The following is an 18,536-nucleotide window of genomic DNA, read 5'->3' on the forward strand; positions in this document are numbered from 1 at the left end:
GGATGGCATCGGCCGCAGAAGTGTTCTTTGCAGTTCCTTAAAGCAGCTCCAAGTTCCTGTTAAAAAAATAAGAACAGAAAGTCTTGACACTTTGAATATGATGAAAGATTTTTGTGCCTGACTATTACCCAGGCTATAATTGGTTCCATTAGTTTGTTTCGTGGGGATGAAGAAGAAACTTCAAAGCTGTGCAGGGAACCATGTGTGCCACTGTTCCTACGGATAATAAGATAGTTATTGCATAGTACACAACACTACAGTATAATCCATTAAGTTATTGGTGGAATTGTCCCTCTAATCAGAAACGTGGGGAAAGATGTAACCTGTTTTGGGGGTTTTAAATAATTGTTTGCCCAGATTGTTTGAGTCTTCCTTGTAACTATTTTACACATTTAAAATAAATATAAATGTCTCTCTGAGTGACACTTCAACCGTCTTGAAGGCAACAAATCTCTTCCACACCCCCACACCCCGTCACATCTGGCCATTATAGCACCAAACCATTTCAGCTACACATATTGCTTACAAAAGGTCTTCAGATCCTAAATCTCCCTTTCCAAATGAAACTTAACCTGGTCCATAATACATTGCCAGGCAAAAACATTCCTCTTCTCCTAGGCTTATCAAACAATCTATGGCCTTTTAAATTGGGGTGGATATTGTTTTAGTTTGTTAAAATGTTGTGTATTTTTGTGTTCTTATATTGTAAACCGCCCAGTGATCCTCAGATGAGGGGCAATATAGAAATTTAATAAATGATCATCATCATTTAAAGATTTTGTTATGGAGAGCCATATAGAAATGAGGAAATAAATAAATTTTTCGTTGCTATAAATTGGATTTAAGCCAATTTATAGCAACGAAAAATTTATTTATTTCATCATTTCTATATGGCTCTCCATAACAAAATCTCAGAGTGGGTTACAAAAATATATAAAATAACATTCGAAATACAGAAAACGGAAACCAACAGCAGGAAGAAAATACTCCTTACAGACTGTTGACTAAATCAGGCTGTTCCCACAAGCACTCAAAGGCTTGAGTGAAAAGGTGTCATTTAAGCAGCCTATAGACCCGACATCAGGAAGAAGCCTAATGGACCTTCAGAATCAGGGAGTTCCACTACGTCTGAGAAGGTGCTACAATGGGTCCCCACCCCCTGCACACTTCTCAGGTGTGCGATTATAAGGAGGGCCTCCTCCACAGATCCTTTCTGCCAGACTGACACATTTTAGAAGAGGCACTCAGTTGGGTCCTTGGATCCCAAACCATTTAGGGCTGTATAAGACATGCAGACCCATGAGAGTCCCATGGACTGCAAGAAGATCAAACCTATCCATTCTTAAGGAAATCACCCCTGAGTGCTCACTGGAAGGACAGATCCTGAGACTCCAATACTTTGGCCACCTCATAAGAAGAGAAGACTCCCTGGAAAAGACCCTGATGTTGGGAAAGATGGAGGGCACAAGGAGAAGGGGACGACAGAGGATGAGATGGTTGGACAGTGTTCTTGAAGCTACTAACATGAGTTTGACCAAACTGCGGGAGGCAGTGGAAGACAGGAGTGCCTGGCCTGCTCTGGTCCATGGGGTCACGAAGAGTCGGACACAACTACACAACTAAACGACTAAACAACAACAACAAAGACAAAACAAGTATATTAAAGTAGACTCCATAGCAAATAGGCACCCAGATCATGTGAAATAACTCACTCAATAACTGAGCAGAGTCATTCTGCACCAGCTGCAGCCTCCAAACCATCTTCAAGGGAAATGGGTTGAGGACTGGATGCACCTTGGGTCTGAGATCCAGCAGAGTTCTGTTTTCTAAGCAGTACTTGAATTCTCTGCATGTCCAAGTAATAGGAAAGCAACACTTTGATCAAAATCCAGTCTGCCTTATCAACAGTTGACTATGGAAGTTTAAATTGGTCAATTTGGGTTTCTCAATTTTCTATCCTTCAGTTCTCCACATTTCCAAGTCAGCTGTGATTTTTTTTAAAGTCCTCATGAGAATTCATCAGAATTTTAGTGTAGTGTAGCTTTATCTTGTAAATGCATGCATGCCATTTTGCCAAAACGGCACTTTTTTTTTTTGCAGAGCAGTTCCCCCCAAAATAATGCATTTATGTATTTAATTTTCAATAATATATGCATGTTTATGAGCGCTTTACCCCAATGTACGCATTTATGTAATTACTTGGCTGGAGAATTACACGGCAGAATTCAGATAAGAATGGATTTCAAAAGATGGCTGTATTTCATTCCCGCTTTGTTTTGGAAAGTGCAAATCAAATGTGAACTGAATCAAATTTCTCCCCATCCTTAAGAAGTGACACGCTAGAAGTTGGATGGTATTATTTCTGCATCACCATGACAAAGCCTTAATACATAGCATTGTAGGGCAGACCTATTCTGGACACCTTACACTGGATACTTCAGCATCTCCCATTGCATGCCATTGCATGCTCCATTGTAGCTCTGCGGATCAGATCAGATCAGCCCCAGAAAATTATAGCCCGGTTGCTTTTTCAAGGTAGGAGACAGCTGCAGTTCTACAATGCAAGTTGTGACAGAGCTATAGCAGCACAGCAAACCCAACTTGTGAGAAAGAGGTTAATACCCTTTCTGAGCCATTATTTAAAGTTCAGAGCCGGCCTATTTTTAGATTGTAGTGTGAGAAGACGTTGGCTGAAAATAGATACAGATCACGTCTCCTTGTAGAATATAGAACATTGGGACACTTCATTTTCAGAGAACATAATTGGTATTTGGGATATAACCTCCCTGCTTTCAACCTTTCGTGCACTGTAAAAAGAGATTTGTTATAAAAACCTCTCATCTTATGTGAGTATTCCTAAGAACACAGAGTGGGGCAGGGGGTGGATTTAGTTAAGATTCGGTTTTGCTAGCCCATTTTGGGTGTGGCTAAGGTCAAGCTGTCCCCAAGTTTCCTTTGTCTTGGTATTGTTTTGGCAGAACATACGTTTAGCTTTCAAGCAGTAGAATATATTATCCATTTCGAAAGTAGAGAACTGAAAAATGCACAAGCCCCCACCATTGTCTTCTCCGGTGCCCTGTGGTACTCCCATCATGCCCAGAAGTTCTTTCTTAATGGTGATTTCACTTATTTATGTATCATATGCTAGCTGTACCCAGCAAGAGCAACTCTCCCAGTTGCTCATATATTTTATTCATTGATGGACAAGACGATTTCTAGGTTGTCCCTCATTACACGATCCCAGGGCAGATTGTGCGGCAATAAAAGAGCAACAGCAACAAAGATAACAATATGAAACCGGATTCAGCACAGCTTTATAAAAGCAAACTAACAAGCAGCATCATTAAAAATAACCAGGAAGCACAACCTGGGCTTCTCATCTGCAGCAGCAACATAATTCCTAATAACTTTTTTTACACAGTTCAACTTTACACAGCTGGTTAGTTTCTACCTGGACCCTTCCCCCTCCCCATCCTCCTTCAAGGCAAGAAAGAGGCACTATCAGCATCACAGAGTTGGAAGTGTTCACAGACACATCCCAACCAGACAAAAAGGGGGTGTGTGAATCAGGGCTAGCGACGGATGTGGCTTGGGAGAAGGGAGAGGCAAGAGAGAAAGTAGGGCATCAGGAGAACACTGAGGACCAGAGAGAGAAGCTTGGAGGGCCACCTTTGCCCCCTGGGCCTGATGTTCCCCACATCTACTATAAGGGAAGGGTTTCCAAAGTCAGGGTGACACTATGCACATGAGGAAGGGTGACCCAAAAGTTTTAGAGGAGTCAGCGTGTGTCATCTGACTTATTCTGGCCTGCTTTCTTGCTGGCCTCCTTGCCATTCCTTCCTTTGGCCAGAACTGGACAGTCCTGCCAGATTTTCAGATTATCAGAATTTCAGATTTTCAGAATTTCCAGATTTCCAGGTCAAGACCCCCTGTGTGTTGATATTGCTCTAGTGCACACATTTTAACAATTTGATTAGTGGAGGAAATAATACCAGAATGGACTTCCACTGTGCACAAAGGAGCTCAGGGTGGCATTTTGTTACTCTATTTGAATGCAGTGTTTCGATCATTTTGTTAAACTCTATTTGAATGCAGTGTTTATCTGTCTAGCTCCAAAGTATTAAGTGCACTGTGCCTTGACACTTACAACATTTTTTGCATTGCCCCCCTTGGGCAGTAAGTTCGCACGGTTTGCCATCATTCCACCTTGGCCGACACCAGGAGACCTGATGTCCCCCTTCCACAGCCAGATGGTGGCACTTTGTCATCCTGGCTGATATGCAGCATCTGAGTCACTGGCTTGAAGAGATTAGACCTCGTGTCCGGCTCTCAAAGACTGCTCAGGCACTATAAAAATCAACTTTGGTAGAATCGCAGAAGTGGTGATTAACATGCAGGCGTGTTTCAGAATAATTCAAACCGCTTCTTGGAAAAGGCAGAGGAGTCTTATTTCTTGCAGAAATGATCTTCGGCTCATAATTAATTTATAAGTTAGGTGAGATAAACGTAATTGAAATGCTCTTCACCACAAAAGACATGTCAGGCTGTAATAGGCCCGTAAATTAGCCAGCCTTGGCTTTGAGTCATTTGAATGTTCTTTTTAAGATTCCCTGGCCACATGAGTTACTTAAGGAGATGGAGCCAGGCCACATTGCCTCTTAGGCAAACTTCCAGGGCCACAAACCAGTGGTGGTGGTGGGGAAACAAAGGCCAAAATAGGCAGATCCATGGATCTGAATTGGTTAGACTGCAGGCTTCCTCAAACTCAGCCCTCCAGATGTTTTTGGCCTACAACTCCCATGATCCCTAGCTAGCAAGACCAGTGGTCAGGGATGATGGGAATTGTAGTCTCAAAACATCTGGAGGGCCGAGTTTGAGAGAACCTGGGTTAGAGTGTGGTGCTGAAAATGCCAATGTTGCAGGTTTGACCCCTGTATGGGACAGTTGCATAGTCCCGCATTGCAGGGGGTTGGATTAGATGCTCGCCAGGGTCCCTTCCAACTCTACAATTATATGATTGTATGACTCTTACCTTTGTACGGTAGGCTGCATTCCATTCATACAGAAGGCAGAGGCTTCTACCATCCACGTATACACACCTCTCCACCCACCACCAAAGCAAAGAAGAGACATTCATAAGGCTGAAGGACACAGGCAAAATCTCCAGAAGGACAGGAGCAGGGCTGGTGAGGGCTGTGGTCTTGGGAGAGTTCTGAGGACAGAAGAACACAAGAAGAAACTGTTGGATCAGGTCAAAGGCCCCTCTCGCCCAGCGTTCTCTTCTCACAGTGGCCAGCTAGATGCTATGGGAAACCTGCAAGCAGGATTTGAGCACAATAAAACTCTCCCCTCCTGTGGTTTCCAGCAAATGGCATTCAGTAGCATTGCTGCCTCTCACTGTGGAGGCAGGACATAGTCATCATGGCTAGTAGCCATCAATTCAATCTGATTTGTTAGCAGTATGCAATAGTTTGCATGGGGATTTTTAATAATTCATGGATTCCATATTTTGGGGTGTATTTCTCTATCACTTTCCTACCTGTAAAAAAAGTCTGTTTCCTTTTTCCTTTTTTTATTTTAATGTGGATTTGTTGTCCTGGGGCAGCAGACTGCATTAATCCACTCCAATTCCACAAACTTTGATTTCTGGGTATGTGCTTGAATCACTCCCACCAAGAAACTGGCAGTCTGGAAGTGCCCCAAAATGGAATGAAGGAATGAAGATTCCCAACCTGAAACTATTAGAAATCCACACATTCAGCAGTTCCTCTGGTTTCTGTGCTGTCACCAGAAATTCCATGTACCCTTTATAGCATGTCCTTTTATTTTAAAAATGAAATCTGGGAGTCTCAGGAAACTGGCATCCAGTGCCACATCCTGTGGTTTGCAGAATCACGACGAACACATTATCCTTGACCTTCCTTATCCAAGCGGCAGGGTTGTGAAAGAAGCATTATTTGGAACAATTTGTTTTGTCTTCATTTTCCATATTAGATGTCCTCAGGATGAGTGGCATGCCTCGTCCCTTGTTGGCAACTCCATGTCCTCAACTCCATGCATTTTGGGCTTAGAATGACTTGATTCCTGTTCTGCTTTTCCCTTTCATACCACTATGCCTTTTTAGCTCTGTTCTGTAGGCAAAAGGACTAAAATGACTGAAGTCCCACTGCTCCCACTTAACCAGCTTGTGGGATGCAGCCATCATCATAATTTAATCACTCCCCAGACTGCTTCTATCTTCTATCCACACAGTGGTAATTGCTAAGGTAATATTTGCTGCTTGTTTGATGCAATTTTTTAAAAGAGAGAGAGAGTTTGCAGAGGTGACAAAATCCTGTTGGTCCTCCTGCCTTTTTTCTGGACAACTTGCTTGTTTGGATCGGCAATTATTTTTTTGAAAAGATTTTCATTGGTAAAGTTGCTGCATTGAAATAAGTGCGCCTGCACATACACAGTCCAGGAAGTACTTCTGGGCAAATCTGAATCAACAAGGCATGCACAAAAGCTCATATTTGCTCCTAACACAGCTGCCACTCGTTTCTGTTGGGTGTACACAGAAGACACTCCTAATGAATCATTGTGTTTTTAACTTCAACTTCTTCCTTGCCAGTCAAGTAGCTGTGTGTATATAGTTTTGTGGTGCTAGATGTCTGAACTAGATTGCCTCTCGATCTTGCCACATGATTCTGTGTCTTTCTCACTTTTCCATTTAATTTCCTTCCATCTGAACATGCCTTTGTGATGACCCCAATTATTTTTCCTCCCATTTTTAGGAGATTGTCAACTTTAACTGCCGGAAGCTTGTCGCCACAATGCCTCTCTTTGCAAATGCTGACCCAAATTTTGTAACGGCTATGCTTAGCAAGCTGCGGTTTGAGGTGTTCCAGCCTGGAGATTACATCATCCGAGAAGGGGCTGTGGGGAAAAAGATGTATTTCATTCAACATGGGGTTGCCGGTGTTATCACTAAATCCAGTAAAGAGATGAAGTTGACAGATGGCTCTTACTTTGGAGGTGAGTACAAAGGAAATGCATGCCTTGAGGTTTATATATAGAGGGAGTGAATGCAGATTAAACCCTTTGGATTCAGGAAGGTTATGAAGACAACATAGCACATCTGTTGGGTATATTTTCTCTTCCTTCCTTGAGGATTGTGGCAACAGGATACAGTAACTCATCTGAAAGCTTTCTACTGCACTCATTGCTAAATTGCCAAGAAGGATGGCCTGTGTCCTGATTTGCTAGTTCACTCACACTTCCGCAGCATTTTGATTGCTCATTGGTTAATGGTTCACAGAAAAATGTTTAAGTTAATGCTGTATAAAAACATTGTGTTTTGGGGGGACAGTGGTTGATACGAAATGACTGGTTGTGGTCTTCAAAAGTCATTGCTTGATGCTGCCGTCACTGACAAATGCATGTGTGAACTCACTATGATGCTCTTTATATGCAGTCACAGAACACATGGATGTCTATTTGGCACAAAAAGAAACATGGCAGGACCTGCACTGGGTTATTTCCAACTGTATTTTATGTACCACTGGAACATGCACAATGGCACTTCTTCTCATTCCCCAGGAAGCTCTCCATGTCCTCTGATCTGCTCTATAATGTTGGGGGGACTCTCTGGAGCATATTTGGGAGCTGAAGGGGCTTAAGAGGGAAGAGAAGAAAGGGAAGCTCCATTGCACAAGTATAATACTGCCCATGTGATGTTCAGTACAACCAATTGGCTTCTTCATGATTGTTTGTATGCAGTGACCATACTTAATGTTGCATATGCTGGTGCGTGGCAGCAAGGACAGTGGATCTGGAAGCTCCCTAGAGCAGTAGGGAAAGATGTCTTACAGGTATTGCTGTTCTTTAGATAGTACTTTTGGCAGTCTCCTACATCAGCATGGTAATAACTTCTTGAGACGGGGAGAGAGAGCAATCTTGCAACAACTTCTCTTTCAGTTTGATTATACTTAGGCTTAATGACAAGTAAATGTTTTCCGTGCCTTAGGAGAGACTAGGTGTGCAAAGATTCAATTAGCATAATATTATTTTGCATGGAAATAGCTTTAATCTTTGAATGCTTTCATTTTTATTAAACCTCAGAGATAGGCTTGCCATTTCCTGTCAAGTCTCCTATCCATTTGTGTTTATGAGTTTCAATAGCTTCTAACTAAGAGAATGGAGCAATATAACTTATCTAGCACACGCACGCACCAAACCGCCCAATTTTGATAATGAATCTGATAAGTGTACAGTGGTACCTCGAGTTACAAATGCCTCAGGTTACAGATTCTTGAGGTTACAAACTCCGCTAATCCGAAGTAGTACCTCTGGTTGAGAACTTTGCCCCAGGATGAGAACGGAAATTGTGTGCCGGCGGCGCAGCAGCAGCAAGAGGCCCCATTAGCAAAAGCACGCCTCTAGTTAAGAACAGAACAAATTAAGTTGATAACTAGAGGTACCACTGTATGTTTCATTTTTAACTCACACAATATTAGCCTTCCTTAGAGCATAATCTCCTACATGGTGCCCATTCTAGTTTTGACCCCATCGTCTTCCCTGCTGAATTCTACAAGGGCAACACTGAGGCTGTGGGAGGAAGAAACTGATAGGCAGTCAAGGAGCTGTCAGGCGAATACAAATCATTCATAGAGCAGGAAAGAACTTGAGACATGGAATGCAATTAGCTTTTATTCACAGAAAGTAAACAACACAGCAGAGTCCCTGTGGCTCATCTCACCTAGCTTGAAGACGTTGCTGGAACTGACCACTGACTCTGCCTTCCCCCTCTAGCCTCTCACTCCTGATCCCTCCCAAGCAGCCGTAGACTGCGGCGAGGGGGTGGACTTCTTCTCTGCGCCTGTCCTGCTTGGCCCGTTGCTCAGCAATGTCCTGGACTCTCCTCGAGCGGAGGGTGTCAGAGGGGGAGGAGAGCCAGCAGGACTGGGACTGTCCAGCTCCTGAGCAGCAGGGGCAACCTCTGACCCCTCCCTGTCTGAGTCGGCACTCACACTGAGACTCTCTGCCTCGAACCCTGCCCTGAAAGGGCCTCCTTCTTCTGAGATGCCCCCTCCTTCTAGTCTGTGTGGTGTAGTGGTTAAGAGTGATAGACTTGCAATCTGGGGAACCGGGTTTGCGTCTCTGCTCCTCCACATGCAGCTGCTGGGTGACCTTGGGCCAGTCACACTTCTCTGAAGTCTCTCAGCCCCACTCACCTCACAGAGTGTTTGTTGTGGGGGAGGAAGGGAAAGGAGATTGTTAGCCGCTTTGAGACTTCTGAAGGGGAGTGATAAAGTGTGATATCAAATCCTAATTATTCTTCTTCTTCTTCTTCTTCTTCTTCTTCTTCTTCTTCTTCTTCTTCTTCTTCTTCTTCTTCTTCTTCTTCTTCTTCTTCTCCCTCCCTGATCACTCAGCCCTCCTGCATCTAGCATCTCCCAGCTTGTCCCTTCTGCGAACTGGTCCCCTGTGTCCTACCATCACTGTCCTGGGTCTAGGTCGTCTTCTTCTGTTTCATCCCTGGGGGGCTCTTGGGCCGGCAATGCCCACTACCATTCCTCATGCAGCCAGTCCCTGACAGCCACCCTCTGAGCTGGTTGAAAGGAAGAAGGTAGATAGGTGAGTCCAGCTGAGTTTAGTGGGACAGCGCCCCATTTGCTCTAATAGACCAGCTTCTCCCACTTGGGATTCTGAGTGTCTTCACCACTAGAGATGTCAAATTAGCATAGTGCAGGTAGTACAATAAGCACAGCTTATCTTAGTCACCATAGTGACTGTTTAGGAATGGATCAGTCTGTTGTTACCTTGTATGCATTTGGACTCTGCCTTGTTTTTTTAGCCCATTTACAAATTTCACTGTGCCTCCTTCTCTCTCTCTCAATTTGTGTATGTGTTTATTTGTACAGCGCCATCTATGAAGATGGCACTTTGCAAAGAATAGCTTTGACAGGTCGCTACCCTGAGGGGATTACAATCTAAAAATAGACACAAAGGAAACCTGAGGGAAAGGAGAGGGCCATAGAGGCCGGAATAAACAAAGGGAGGATGTGCCATTATTTCAGTTACATATACTTCAGTTAGTTATACCTAAAGTAGTGAAATATATATGTATATTTGGGCCGGGGGGCAGGCGGGGTGTGTGTGTCTTCCTTTGACAGCGTTGTATCTGATGGAAGTGCATTCTAGTGCACGGACTGCAATATATGCTGCAATATATTTGTTTGCTTTGCCTTTTTTTAATGGGTTGTGTTTTGTTTTTGCGATAAAGAGCCATTTTCCATTTACTTCCTGCTAGTTGAAATGCCCAACACATGAATACGAGCCTATCCCTCTACATTTAATAACTGAAAGACACGTAACTATAGCAATGTTGATTTGGAATTCAGCGGAACAGCAGTCTTGCCAGCAGGTCAGCAACAGGCCCTGGTCCCGTCCCCCCCCCCAAGTATAGAGTGCTTTCGGATAAATACTGCAATTGTTTCATTTTGTTCCCCGCTGTGTATCATTTGCTGCTGAATCCCCTCATTGCTTCTTCAGCCCACACTAGATGTGACATGCAGTCTCATGTATCCTTCACCTGACTATTTTTTTATTTAAAAAAACCCCAAAGCAGCCTTGGGGAGGGTTGTTGCTAATCCTTTCCCCATAACTATTTTTCTGTTAAAAATCACCCCACTTCCTCCCTCCCTCTCTAGCTTCTCCCCAGGTAGGGGGAAGCAGATGAAGAAAGTGACTCTTATAACAGAAAACCCAGCAAAGCAGGTTTTATATGTTATACAGTCTGCATACATGACTACAGGCTGCGTGCAGTGTAGGTCAGTCTTTCCCATATCCTGGACCCAAACTGTTTGGGGCTTTGAACATAGGAAGGGACATAGGAAACCTCCTCATTCCAAGCCAGATTATTTGCTTACTTGTTTGTTTTTGTTTTTGTTTTATAACTTCTTCATTGATACTTATTCGTAGCTATACAAAAATACGAACCCATTACAAAATATCTTTTTTTTTAATATAATAGACTAAGATAATCAGATACTTAGTTGGAAAAAGAAGAAAGTCAGAAAGAAGAAAAGGCAAGAAAAAGAGAAACCCACTCTCTCTCACACACACACACCAAAAAAAGAAAGAAAGAAAGAAAGAAAGAAGGGGAGAGAAAAGGGAAAGAAAGGGGGGGGAGGGGGAAAAAACCAAAAAAAAACCCAACCAAAATGAGCAAAAGGGTCATTTGCTGATCTAGCTTAATATTGCCCACACGGACTGGCAGCAGCTCTCCAGAGTTTCTGGCAGGGGCCATTTCCAGCTGTAGTTGGAGATGCTGGGGATTTCACCAGGGAGCTTCCACATACAGAGCAGGTTTTCTGCTGCTGCGCTACAGCCCTTCTCCATTATTGGCATGATAACTAGCACCTGGGACTGAGCTTGTAAGCAGGTGGAAAGCCAGTGCAATTGTTAAAGTACTGGTGCCATGAAGTCAGAATATGGGGCTGTTGCATTCAGTACCAAGTAAAACCTCTAGGCACGTTCAAGAGCAGCGCCATGTAATGTGTGTTGGATAAGCTAATCTCAAAATGACAAGATCATCCTTATCTACTTGAGGGAAAAACTGGGCCAAAGAGCCTTACCAGAGAACACACCTGTTCCTTCAGGAGAAGTACAATATTTTGAGCATCCCCACCGAGATGGGCCTTCCTTTTTACCACCAGTATTTCCATCTTACATAAAACGCTTGTTGGATGTTTAGGATTGCAGGTTTTTTAATCTGAATACATCTGCATGCTATCTGCATGCACCTTTCCAATCTAGCTAAGATGTCTGGTTTCTGTGTACAAGATTCCATTGCAGGATCAAGGCCCAGTGTATTGTAAAAGTCCACAGTGTTTGCTTATCCATACAGAAATACATAGCTAAGTGATAAAGGAAGAAGAAGAAGAAGAAGAGTTTGGATTTGATATCCCGCCTTTCACTCCCCTTCAGGAGTCTCAAAGCAGCTAACAATCTCCTTTCCCTTCCTCCCCCACAACAAACACTCTCTGAGGTGAGTGGGGCTGAGAGACTTCAAAGAAGTGTGACTGGCCCAAGGTCACCCAGCAGCTGCATGTGGAGGAGCGGAGACACGAACCCGGTTACCCAGATTACGTGACTACTGCTCTTAACCACTACACCACACTGGCTCTGAATGAGCTATGTCTTTTAATCCATGAATGTAGCCTGCCCCCAGCCACAATGACTCAAGTCCCAATAGACATCTCCTCTTCTCTAATCTTGGACCATGCTATAAAAGGAACAAACCTCTTGTGCTGCACACTTTCATCATTATTCTTAAGGGATCATGCAGTTGGTCAAGCCTTTCCTATATGTGACTTGCTAGTTGACGGTAACCCTTCTCCTATCCAGACTTGCTAATTGATGATCATCCAATCTTTTCAAAGTTCAATGTATGTCTGTACAAAGACTACCTAATTGCAGCTGGTTACACTAGACAGGGTGGTATGTATTGAGTTTCCCGACAACAACAGCTAATTTCTGGTTAGCTTAAAATGGGTGCTAATCTATCACAGTGTTTACTAAGTTACATCCTGTTGCAGGAAGCAATCTGTTGGCAAAACTACTGGGTGAAATTTCAGACTTGGCTGGCAGTTAGGCATGGCATTAATGTCTTTCTTGAATCCCATGATTCAGAACTGCATCAAATCCTTCACTTTGGATTTTTACTTTTTTTTTAAAGAAACAAGCCTGGTTGGTGCAGGAAAATAGAAAACCGAATCAGAACACATTAAGCCCTTGATGCCATTGAGGTCACTGGGAATCTTGCTTCCCCTGTAAAATGCCTCCCTCCCTCCAAACAGATGTGAACAGTGCTGTCAAAATGATATTTTCCATTGTACCTGGAACTTCTCACAGTCTTCACTGCATGCAGTACACTAGAGCAGGGGTGGCGAACCTCTGCTCAGAGGTCGAATGTGGTCTTCCATTTCTCTCACCAGCCCTTGGTACATTCCCACATGGCACTCCAGGCCTGACCTGTACCTTCAAGGATTCCCTCCCGCCATGAACTGTGATAATACCTTTCTCGGTTTGAGAGATGAAGGTATGTGGAAACCTCTGGCCTTTGCATGGCTAGAATGCAGCCTGCTGTACAAAGCTAAGAGTCACACTCATTGCTCTGCCTGCCTTGGCCTCTGGCCTCACTCTCCACTTGCACGCAGCCTCCAGAAAGTTCCCTGCGAGGAAATGCAACAATCTCAGGCTGAAAAAGTTCTCTATCCCCGTGTTAGAGGCAGAGAGCAGGAGACAGAATCACCATCTAAGTAGCAAGAAAGACACATGGGTGGGAGAGGGAGTTTGGAGGTGTGTGTGTTGATAGCAGTGGTGGCTGACTTTGGGGTCTAAAATTTCCGCAGCACCCCGTGCAGTGCCAAAATTCAGTGCACCCTCACCTCTTGTGCTCCATTCTAAATAACAATCGCAACATCTCCAAGGCTCTGTGCCCTCCCCTAAATCCATCTCTGATAGCAGAGGGGCAGGAGTTCTCAATTTCTATTAAAATCTGAGTCAGAGCAGAACTTTTAGAGCCTCAATTCTCACCTCATATTTAAGCCAAGTATTCTAAGCCGAAAACATTCTTATTTACACAACAAGAAAAACGAAACTGTGCAACACCTGTAATCTCAGAAGTCTTCCTGAACACAGACCACTATTCATTATGTGATTACCTTATTTGCGACCCAACTATTGTTAATTGTCTTTAGGATGTTATCCTCTGTGATATTTTAAAGGATCCTTACACAAAAGTTTGAGGAACGTTTTGTTTTTGTTTTGTTTTGTTTTGTTTTTACAGTGCAGTTGAGGTAGACACATTAAGTAGATAAGAATTATGTTTGGATAAACAATGGAGTTAAGAAGTAAAAGAGCAGAAATGCAATGTTTGAAGGATCCTTTGCACCAGCGATACCTTCCATCTTAATAGACATCATAATGACTTTCCATTAAATATTTCCCTTTACATCACATCTTGATGCATGGATGGCTTACTGAGAAGGCTGTGTGATTAATTTTAAACAATGATGCATGTAAATTGCTTCCCTTTCTTTCCAGCTAATTTAAATGGTGTGCTGTTTTAGAGTTCATTCAGTATGAGCTTTCAGTTTCTGCTGCATCCCCTCACCCCAGTGCACACACACTGCTCTGGATAACGCAAGTATTTCAGAAGAACTTGTTCCTGGTCAGTTCCTAACCTTCTACTTTCTATGGGTGGGCAAATGGATACTTTGGGTCATTAAACCTACATCTGTAATTAATAAAGTTTAGCTCCTGCTGCTTGTTCAATTTCTAATGACAGTTACACGTGAGGGGGTGTACTTAAATTAACACCAGAGCAGTGAGTTGGTTTGGTGGTGGTGTTTTTAAAAAAGAGCCAAAATGCTATAGTTTCAAGTACATTTTTGTACGTACACATCCGGGGCAAGAATGCTCACACAAGCTGTGTGCACCTATCACATCAGATTTCAACTTGACCAACAGTGCAATCCTATACAAGCAGCGGTCAGTCCTACGCAGGTCTGAAAAAGAAAAAAAGTAGTAAATCTATTTTGCAGGATTTAGGAATTTGGGAAGAAGAGGGGATGAATTGACATTGACAAAGCTAAACTAGTGTAAAATCCAACTGTTTGTGTAGATTGCTGGAATTGTATACTGTAATTTTGGAACATTTTCCATACAGAAAGGCAATGGAGGCTGGTGCATCTGCATGAATGGGCACTGTCCCACCAGCCTCAACCTGCCATCACCTGTCTACCTTCCTCCTTAGAACCAGTCAATGGGATGGCACTGACTGCCAGCTTCTTCCTTCTCCATCTCAGTGTTGCCTCAGGATTTAGCACGGAGGAGGACGGGGACAAAACTTGAATAGCAAATGGATAATAGTTGAATTTTGGATTTTTAATGTATTTCTAAAATAAGACTGGACACTGCAAGCTCCAAACTGTTTAAGCCAACCTACAGGCAACATAATTCCCTCTCCCTTCAAAGGAATGGTTTATGAATTATTACAGTTTTGCTTCCATAACTGTATTGCCTGGGTGTGGGTTGCTGACTAGGCAAAAGAGCCAAGTTTAAGCATTTTGCTGTTGCTTGCAGTATATCAGGGCACCAGCACTCCTCTTTTTGTATTATCTTTAATGTTTTTATTGTGTTTGCATGATTTCTGACAGTAATGTAGCCATATCAGAACAGGATATTGCCTTTCAGTCTGTTTAGGTTGCTAAAGACTTTGACCTATCTGCTTATGAAGTTCCTCCCTGGTTTAGAGGAGCAGCTATCTCTGTTTTCTAGATCAGTACTGTAAAATTATGAACTGGGAAGCAGTGTTACATTGCATTATGTACGAGAAAATCCCTTTTAATTAGACTCTGTGTACTCTAAAGTCACCACATCATAACGCATAAGATTAGTGAAAACAAATTCAGCATTGCCTTGTTCTTTGTAATGCAATCTGCCATTCTGTGCTTCCTTTGCACAGTTATGTATTTTTACACTTTGCCATACTGCAAAAATGGATATGACGAAAGCTGTGACCCACCATGTTAACTTTAAGCACATTATATTTTGGCTGTGTATTTCATTTTGTTTGAAATGTTGACCATTTTAAACCACTGCTCGGTTATATGAAACACATTGGATGTCTTTGCTGCCCTTTCATGACTCCCCAAATCTGCTGCCTGAGGTGGCCAGCTCACTCTGCCTAATGGTAGGGTTGGCCCTGGTGGCTCACCTCCATGAGGATAAAACAAGGACACCTTATGTGATACCAGGGGCAATACAAACAATATAAAGCTGTTGCACTTAAGTCCTGCTTGCGGGGTTCTCATGGACATCTGCTTGGCCACTGTGATAACAGGAAGCTGGGCTAGATGGGCTTTTGACCTGATTCGGCAGAACTGTTTTAGATAGATAGATAGATAGATAGATAGATAGATAGATAGATATAGATATAGATATAGATATAGACACACACACACACACACACACACACTGTATTTTCTGGTGTATAAGACTACTTTTTACCCAGGAAAATCTTCTCAAAAGTTGGGGGTCGTCTTATACGCCGGCTACAGCAGCAGCTCCTGCAGCAACTCCCCACCAAAGGACAAAACGACAGCAAATTAAATCAGAGGGCACCAAGCTCTCTAGATGAAGCAGAAATACGCTTGAAAATTGGCCCCAGAAGCCCCTCCCTCAATCACAAGCAACAGAATGACCCTAACTGCTCCCGGTAGTAGACCACGTGGTCCAAAATGGCAGCCTTGCGTTGCCCCAGCAACTAGACACGTGGCCGCTGCCTCAGCCCAAGCAGCCCCCACAGTAAAAGAAAAGGAAAGGCTCACAACAAAGGCAGGGAACCAACAACAGCATTAAGTTCACCCCCGGCCACTGGGAAGTGGAGCAGATTTCCGAGCCGGACTGGCAACTGTTGTTGTTGTTTTTTATTTGGTGTGCATTGGAAGAGGGGTAGTCTTATACGGCGAGTATACCCCAAACTCTATATTTTAACTGGAAAAGTTGGGGGTCATCTTATATGCCCAGTCGTCTTATACGCCAGAAAATACGGTATTTTATTGTGGGAAACAGAATTCTGGACTAGACAGAGCATTGGTCTGCTCCATCTGGGCTCTTGATCTCCCTTTCTGATGTTGGTGGGTACAAATCTTAAGATTTATGAGCAAGCAGAGCTGAGAACTGGTGACAGATGCTGGAGTCCAAAGCTGCATTTCTCTGTAAGGGAGAAGGATGTGCGTATTAGAAAAGTGATTGACTGAATCCTCCAGCCATTTACTTAGTGTGAGCGGAGATCCGTTTGCTTGGATTTCCCGAGGAGTCTTTAATCCATAATGAAATGGAGGGTCGTAAGAATTATCAATAAATGATTTCAACATCAGTAGAATTTAATAATTTCTTAGATTCCCTCCTCCCACCATAAAGAACTTATAACTTGACCAATGAACCCCACAGCCAATGGGAAGCAAGACTGGGCTGTTTGATAGCTAGACCTGGCTGAGTCCTCTTCTTCCTTTGCCTGCTGAAAACTACCATATGGCCTAGATAAACAGCTTCCCCGTTTAGACAGCAACATAATATGCCTGGTACATGATGAAACACCCGCTCCCTGCTGAGAAATTAAAGCTGAAGTCAGCCTTCCTCAGCTGGAAGGATATAATTCATTACAGCCTATAATTTGAATTCTGCACCAGATGACAGAAAAGGCCTGGGTTCACTTGGAGGAGGCAGGACAATAAATACATACCTTCCCGCAGAAAAATGTATAGCAGTCTGGCCAATCTATATAGAAGCATAGAGTTGGAAGGGAACCCAAGGGTCATCTAATTCAACCCCCTGGAATGCAGCAATCTGGGTTAAAATACAACAACTCCCTATGTTTCATTTATATCCTACCTTTATTCTAATGAGATCAGAGCAGTCTATGTGGTCTTTACCCTACTTTGATCTTACAGCAACCCTGTTAGATAGGTAACTCCATGAGTTTAATGTCTGAGGGGGAATTGGAACATGGATCTTTTCAGTCCTATTCCAGCCACCACACCACAGCCGCTCTGTAACACCCAAGAGGGAGGGGAAAACAAAAAAGAATTGTCCGTGCCATTATTTATTGGTAAACTTTGCAATGATCTGTGACAAACAGATTTAAGAGCTCAGGTGTTCCTTAAATATCATTATGGAGTAATTGCCAGTTGCATGGACTGAGATGGCGTTCGTAGAGTATCTTTGGCTGATATGACCACTAGGACCAGGGCTGATGACGTTCAATATGTTTCTCCTTATACAAAGCTTTAAAATTAATAGCTCCATGCACCCTTTTAGTTCTTCATTTGCGCTTGTGCCATAACTGTGGTCTTTTAACAAAGGGCAGCATATAAATTTTATAATAAATAGAATTACGGGTTTTGTAAGGGTGATGTCTGTTGGCTTAGCAGTGGGGGCTGGTCCATAAAGGCCCTACCAACCCCAGTCTGTTCTCAGCTAGCCCCCATTGGCCTGCCTTCTTACTTGGAACTAGTCTAAGGGATGGTGCTCTTTCTCATTAGTTTCAGTATTGCTCTTGTCAAACTTAATATAGAGGAAGATGGGGACATAACTTGAATTAGTTTCTGCACCTCAGATTTCCATTCATGATTTGTAGATGCCTCTCTAGAAGTCCGGGGATGCGGGTGGCGCTGTGGGTTAAACCACAGAGCCTAGGACTTGCCGATCAGAAGGTTGGCGGTTCGAATCCCCGCAACGGGGTGGGCTCCCGTTGCTCGGTCCCTGCTCCTGCCAACCTAGCAGTTCGAAAGCACGTCAAAGCGCAAGTAGATAAATAGGTACCGCTCCGGCGGGAAGGCAAACGGCGTTTCCGTGCGCTGCTCTGGTTCGCCAGAAGCGGCTTAGTCATGCTGGCCACATGACCCGGAAGCTGTATGCCGGCTCCCTCGGCCAATAAAGCGAGATGAGTGCCGCAACCCCAGAGTCGGCCACTACTGGACCTA

General features: G+C 43.4%; 1 protein-coding gene across 1 annotated transcript in view; it reads left to right on the forward strand.

The window, feature by feature from the left end:
* The window catches only part of HCN1 (hyperpolarization activated cyclic nucleotide gated potassium channel 1), a 183,769-nt gene that overhangs the window by 151,153 nt on the left and 14,080 nt on the right, over nt 1-18,536 (forward strand). Inside the window, exon 6 of the mRNA XM_081212754.1 lies at nt 6,774-7,014. Coding sequence (XP_081068880.1) covers nt 6,774-7,014 — 241 coding nt within the window. The remainder of the gene's footprint in view (nt 1-6,773; nt 7,015-18,536) is intronic.

The sequence above is a fragment of the Podarcis bocagei genome, assembly GCF_964188305.1.
Source record: "Podarcis bocagei genome assembly, chromosome: 11".
In the NCBI taxonomy this organism is placed as follows: domain Eukaryota; kingdom Metazoa; phylum Chordata; class Lepidosauria; order Squamata; family Lacertidae; genus Podarcis; species Podarcis bocagei.